General features: G+C 48.0%; 1 protein-coding gene across 1 annotated transcript; it reads right to left on the bottom strand.

Moving 5' to 3' along the window:
• Nucleotides 1–2,761: 2,761 nt before the first annotated feature.
• On the bottom strand, nt 2,762–6,678 carry LOC119357113 (pyruvate kinase, cytosolic isozyme-like). The gene is made up of 3 exons (XM_037624101.1): nt 6,284–6,678; nt 4,493–4,954; nt 2,762–3,722 (listed from the first exon to the last, which is right to left on the bottom strand). Exons 1-3 carry the CDS (start codon nt 6,551–6,553, stop codon nt 2,910–2,912), a joined length of 1,545 nt encoding a protein of 514 aa, XP_037479998.1. The 5' UTR covers nt 6,554–6,678; the 3' UTR covers nt 2,762–2,909.
• Between the last annotated feature and the right edge of the window lie 285 nt (nt 6,679–6,963).

Genomic DNA, 6,963 nt, shown 5'->3' with positions numbered 1-6,963 from the left:
CTACGGTCACTACCATGAGGGGGATGGCCCAACTCACTTCTGCAAGGTCATCCTTGCACCGAAGATTGAGTGCATCCCCATGCCCCTAGACTTCACCAAGCACTTCGTCGCAGTGCCGACGGAGTTCAAGCTCGGGAACAACATCGGCTGCTCCTGGAAGGTGACCGTGAAGATGATGAATGGCAGGGTGACCCTGGATCAGGGTTGGGCCACCTACCAGCCATTCATCAAATCAAGATCGACTACATGGTGACGTTCAAGCTCCTCAGTCCCGACACCCTCAAGGTCATCATCTTCGACGAAGATGGCATTGAGGTCGTCAACAAGTGCGGGAAGCACGACGAAGCCTTCGCCGCCAAGGACTAGGGCCGGGGCACCTCCTTCCTAAGTACTATCGAGTCTGCTTTAAACTGTTTACGGTTTATGCGTGGAACTGTTATGAAGTGTGGCACTGCTTATCTAAATTATGCTGTTAAGTAGCTGATGCTTTGTTTATACTTTGCTCTGCTTATGAGGTGTGCTACATGGTTGTGCCTAAGTGTGTTGGTAACCTCACCAACTAGCCAAAAAGGTCACCAGGTGTTACATACAACCAAACACCATGCCTTTGGTTTGTTCACTAACATATAGACAACCAAACACCAGACAGTGTGGTTCAGCCCATGCAGGCAAGAGGGCATATAGGCAACCAAATAACTTGCAGATGGTGCATTTAAGGCTACATTTGCATAACCAAACTGAGTTGAGAAGGCTATACAATATAGCTACTATTGACTACTGCAATCAAACACGCCCCTAAAGCACGAGGCACTGGCATCCTTCTTCTCAGTTGTGACGCCACCAGCCGCTCGCCTAAATTGGCAACGATGTTGTGCTCCTATTGTATCTACACGACACGACACCATACGAGACAAATGATCATGGGCTCCATGCACAGTAACTGAGAGCACATGGCCGGCGTCGAGATCCAGCTCCGAACACGGCACGTTCGTCTCCGGCACCGAGCGGCCAAGAAGCAGCAATCTCTTTTCATCTTAATTAGCTGTGTCACGTACGTACAAGAGTATCTGCTTGCCGGCACGACGTACGTCGACACACAGAAACGGAGGATGTACGTACGCGGTCGTGGGCTCCATGCAACAGCGGTCAGTACAATGAAACAATTGTGAATCCAGTACAACTGCTTGCGCACGTCCGACGGCACGTAGTTTGAGAGCAAACGACTGAGCATACATCTCGGCCGATCGATCTCTCACGGCCCGGCGGTGTCATCTACTCCCTCCATCTCATATTAATTATCGCTTAAATGAACGTATCTAACTCTGTGCTAGACACACACGGCACATGAGAAACTATCCAAGCCATCCGACCCCTTTCATCCCGTTTTGTAATCAGGCCGGAATGCACGGTTGTGTACTCTTTCCGTTTCAAAATAATTGTCTCAACTTTACACTAACTTTAGTATAAAATTGCACTAAAGTTAAGACATTTATTTTAGGACAGAGGAGATATATTCCATCCAAATTACTAAAACACACGTACCTGTTTTTTCTTAAGGTTCCAATTTTCTCATTCAAATTGTTTCAATCACTTTGTGTCAGCTTCAACCACTTTCACTTTTTTCAAGCCTCAGCCACTTATGTGAAGTTTCAACCTTGTTATGAACCTGAGTGGCTAATGTGATAATTCATCTCCTAACATTGTGTTTCAGGCCATGACTAAACACATCCAAATACACTTTCAAAGTTACTCAGTGAGTTAGCATACTACGGAGTTGGTCTGGTCGGTTGATGGTTGGTATGTTGAGTTGTACGGTGAAAAACTATGAAGTTAACTTGTCCCTAGTCGTGGCATGCTAAAAGTTTGGCGACAAACGAGAATTCAGAAACCAGTCTATAGAATTATAATATTCGGAGACCGCAGAGTTGACGACGGAGCACCGAGCATCCACGGAATGGATCAATCTTGACAAAGTTTGCCTTTTGTTTTAACACGTCAACTGAGCCGCTCCATACTCGCTGCTTCCTGCTCCCCCTTTTCCATTCCATCCAGTTCTTCCTATGTGTTCATGTAAATTCCGTGTGAAATTTTCAGATAGAATCAATTTCCGAATTATTGGCTAAATCCACCACGACAATAATTATGAAACAGAGGGAGTATATATTTACCACATAGTGAGAGACATTCAGCACCGGGCTGGTTGTTCTGCTCTGCTCCATGGACCATGGGCCTCCTCTGTCTTTTGTTCTGCTCTGCGGACTGGAAGCAAAGAAAGCGCTATGCTGCGGTTGCTTGGATGGAAGCAGACAAGGTTGATGTTGCAGCAGCTTGTGTCCATCATCGGCATCGCTGTTATTTGGTGTGTCCAGTTGAGTGGCTCGTCCTATCTCTTGTGTGAGAATGTATCATCAGTTCAGTTCCCAATCAAATTTCCCTGGAGAAATCAAATTACCTCAGATGATTTCGAAAGATAGCATCCTCACAGCGAATAATTCTTTCTTTGAGAGACTGCGATGGAGATGCGCAACTGTCCTTGAGCTTCCGACTCGACGATGCCAAAATCTTATTATCACCACATGTATCGACATCACTACCAAACCAGTACTTGAGAGTTCAGAGTACAACAAGCAGCAGCAGCAACTAATAATAATTAGAGAAAAATTTGTGCAGGCATGACACCTGCCAAACACCATACTACAGGTAATAAAAGAGCTCTATATAACGGAGTCCTCTCCCTCCTAATTTACCAGCTCGGATCGGATCTATGCAACAAACTGCAATACTGACGGTACGGCGATTAATCAGTTCGTCTCCAGGAGAAAGACCAGAGAGGAACAAGGGAGACCCGGGTCTCGCCACGGCAGCAAGGACCGGGGCGGCGCTCGGGTCACCATGCCCGGCAATGGCGGTCACTTGACGGTGCAGATCTTGATGACGGAGGCCATGCCGATGCGGTGCAGGACGACTACGGCGTCGCCGGCCTTGCAGAGCTGCTTCTTCACGGCCGACTTGAGCGCCGCCTGGAGGATCTCCTCCGTCGACTCCGAGTCGGTGGCCTTGGCGGAGCCCTCGGCGAGGAGCGGGATCAGGCCCCTGTAGATCAGGCTGTGCCTGGCCGGGCCCTCGGAGCTGACGGTCCAGTCGAACGAGTCGGTTGTCAGCACTGGGACAACCACCGAGAGGATCGGGACCCTGGGGCGGTACTTGGCCACCAGCTTCGCAGTGGTGCCGCCACGGGTCAGGACGACGATCAGAGTGGCCCTGGCCTTGTTGGCGGTCCGCACGGCGGAAGACGCAAGGGACTCCAGCGGGCTCATCGGGAGGGGCGCGGCCTTGATCATCTCCTTGAAGACGGCGTCGTTGTCCAGGGAAGACTCTGCCTCCACGCAGATGCGAGCCATGATCTTCACAGCCACCTCAGGGTATGCTCCAGCAGCGCTTTCACCACTGAGCATGACACAGTCGGTTCCATCAAGCACCGCATTTGCGACGTCAGTAGCCTCGGCACGGGTTGGCCTCGGGGACTTGATCATTGACTCAAGCATCTGGGTCGCTGTGACAACAGGCTTGCCAGCAAGGTTGCACTTGTAAATCATCATTTTTTGGGCCAGAAATATCTTCTCAACTGGAATCTCCATTCCAAGATCACCTCTGGCAACCATAAAGGCATCGGTTTCCCTCAGAATGTCATCAAAGTTCACAATGCCCTCCTGGTTTTCAACCTACAGATTCAAGAAAGAAGTCAGATACATAAGAACATAACTAACATGGTCAGAAGCAAGCATGCATGTATATATACACAGTAGATAATTTTCTAAACATGGTTGTTAAACAACAAAGCCAAGTAGTCGGAACAATTTCACAATTACAGGGAAAAAACCTTGTCAGGGGAGATGCAGGAAAGAAGAGGCAAAACTTGCTCATCTAACTGACCCAAGGTTTAACAAAATGTGCTTATTAAGGATAGCACGAAGAGAACAAACTGTGTATTTTTGCCTAATGTCTTTACAAAAAGGAGCAGGTGTGGAACATGCCACAGGGAAGAGCCAAAGAATTCATGGGTTCCAGGATTGAGAATTCCAGTATGTATTAACAAAAAGCTCGACTGCAAAACAGTTTGGCAGCTTAATATGTAAAAAACAAACATCACCTATGGTTGCCCTGGTACTTAACAAAAAGCTGAGAGTAAATTCAATTGTGTATTTTTGCCTAATACAGCATAGAATAGACTACAGTGTTTTTACAAACAGGAGCACATGTGGAACAGAGCACATCCAGTGTGTATTAAGTATTAACAAAAAGCTTGACTGCAAAACAGTTAGGCAGCTCAACCTCAATGTATAAGAAATAAACATCATCTGTGGTTGCCCTGGTACTTAACTAACATGCAGATACATTTCATCATTGCAGAGAATATCAAAGAGTTTAGCAAGCACAGGGAAATGCACACTAAGAAAACACATAAAATAGCTGAGAGTAACAACATACAAACCTTTGACATTAACTTGATGCGCTTTGCATGCTGTCCAAGAAGCTGCCTGACGGTCACCAAATCTGATCCTTTGCGGACAAACGACAAAGCAATCATGTCAATGTCATTAGGCACACCCCATTCCAAAATGTCCTCCTTATCCTTCTCCGTTAGTGTAGGAAGGTCCACGACAATTCCTGGCAGATTACAATTCTTCCTCTCTCCAAGCATTGCAGTGTTCTCACACCTACATCTGACAGTTCCAGCTGCTGGGTCGCAAGAGAGAACAGCCAAGGAGATGGTACCATCAGCACATAGTATGACATGCCCAGGCTTCACATCCTGAGGAAGTTTCTTGTAACTCATGGAGATCGTGTTCGTGTCGCCCTTGATATCATAGTCGGTGGAAACAGTGATTTCTTGACCCTTTGTCAGTTTGATTGGTTTACCATCCTTCAAAAATCCAGTACGAATCTCAGGTCCCTGCAGTAATGAAGAAAATACTCAGTACAGATCATCATATAATGCCCTCAAATACCTACTAACAAGACCCAAACAGAATGTAGGCCACAGATTACACATCATATGAAACGGTCTTCCCTTTTTGCAAAAAACAGTATATAAAATGGTCACCAAAAGAAAACACTGCAATAAAAGCAACTGATTGCAAGGACCGGTCTCATTGAGCTTACTGAAGTACTCCTCCCGTTCACTATTATAAGATGTTCTACTAACTTTTATCTAGAATAAATCGGATGTATGTGGAAACGTTTTAGTGTATTTGTTCACTCATTTCAGTCTGTGTGTAGTCCATATTGAAATATCCAAAAAAAAACATCTTATAATAGTGATCGGAGGGAGTATAAGAAATAAAACCATTAAATTTAAACATGTGATCCGTGAAGATAAGCACCACAAGATGAAGAGCTAGTTATATAAAAGAGATGAAGCATTAAGCCATTATTGTGTAATAAACAACTACTGGAGCAAGTTTTGTTACTACCAAATAAAACCTCTCTGTAAGTGTATCAATTGCTTCCTTCTATTTGTGCGCATGAACAAAAGCTCCTATGAGAACCAGCAATATCGTAACACCAAGATCTGGAATAAGCAGCCAACAAACCGTCCTTAAAATATATTTACAAGTAATGTCTGGTCAGTAAAACCAGTAGTGGACAAAGTAACTGAACAACATGCCGACAATATGCAAAAGTTGTGTTAACTACCATGATGTATTCTAAATACAGCAGGTCGTTCGGAGCCGGGTCTTACGGCGCAACCGTCTCCAGCACTGAGCAATCAGCTGCGCGGCGGCCGCTGATGATGGCGGCGGGATCTGTAGGCCGACGACAAAACGACACAACGCAACACGGATGCCGCTGCGCAGGCCACGCTACATGCCATCCCATGATATATCGATTCCATTTCACCAGCATCGCAAATGTCCACCAGCCCAATCAATCCTAGATCCAACCTTCGACGACAAGGCAGAGCCCTGAGGCCAATCTAACCAACCACACATGTACGTACGTGCCATTAAATGTAGCCCCCCAAAAAGTCAAAACCACCAAAGCTGCAATCCTAATCCGACCACGCTGACACGCGGTTGCCTCCAGATCACCCCAATCCAACTCCCGATCGACAGATCAGTAGATCGGAGGAGACCACGCCTCCCACCCTCGAACCAAAACCTACAGATGCCACCCCGCAAAACGGCCCGATCCGGTGAACCGAGGCCGCGCCAGCGGCGGGGCAGGGCGGCGGGGCGGGGGAGGGGAGATCGAGACGGGGGAGGGGGAGGGATGGTAGTACCTTGGTGTCGAGCATGACGGCGCAGAGGATGCCGGTGTTGTGCATGGCCTGGCGGAGGGCGTCGAGGGTCTCCTTGTGGTACTCGTGGGTGCCGTGGGAGAAGTTGAAGCGCGCGACGTTCATGCCGGCGCGGAGCAGCTTCTCGAGCATGGGCACGGAGCGGGAGGCCGGGCCGAGCGTGCACACCAGCTTGGTCCGCGGGGTGCGGGCGTCCGCCGCCGCGTCCCGCTCCAGGTCCGCCAGCACCGCCGCCATGTCGATGTTGGCCATCGCGCGCTACCGATCCGGGGGAGACGAGGGTGGGGTGGGGGAGAGTGGGATGGCGATGAGATTTGGATTTGGGGCGGATGGATGGATGGATGGATGGATGTTTTATAGGAATGGGAGTGGGGGATTTCGGGGGCCGATTCGGTGGGCGAAGGGGCGGAGGGAGGAGGAAGACGGGATTGTGGACACGTGGTTTGGCCGCCGAGTCGAGAGGTGGACGCGGCCGCTCTCCGCCACCAGTGCCTCGCCCCGTTACCGTCAGCCGTTTTCCACGTCTTCTTCTTGGGGAAGAAGTTGTAGAGGAAAATTATCCAGCATTTAAAATCGTATCGGAAATAAAAGAAATAAATAGATTTTTGACAGGGGACAAATAAATAGATTTTTTTTGTTTTTAAATAAATAGATTTCTAGTG

This window comes from Triticum dicoccoides, chromosome 2A (genome assembly GCF_002162155.2).
Source record: "Triticum dicoccoides isolate Atlit2015 ecotype Zavitan chromosome 2A, WEW_v2.0, whole genome shotgun sequence".
Taxonomy (NCBI): Eukaryota; Viridiplantae; Streptophyta; class Magnoliopsida; order Poales; family Poaceae; genus Triticum; species Triticum dicoccoides.
This window is presented reverse-complemented; position numbering and strand designations above follow the sequence as displayed.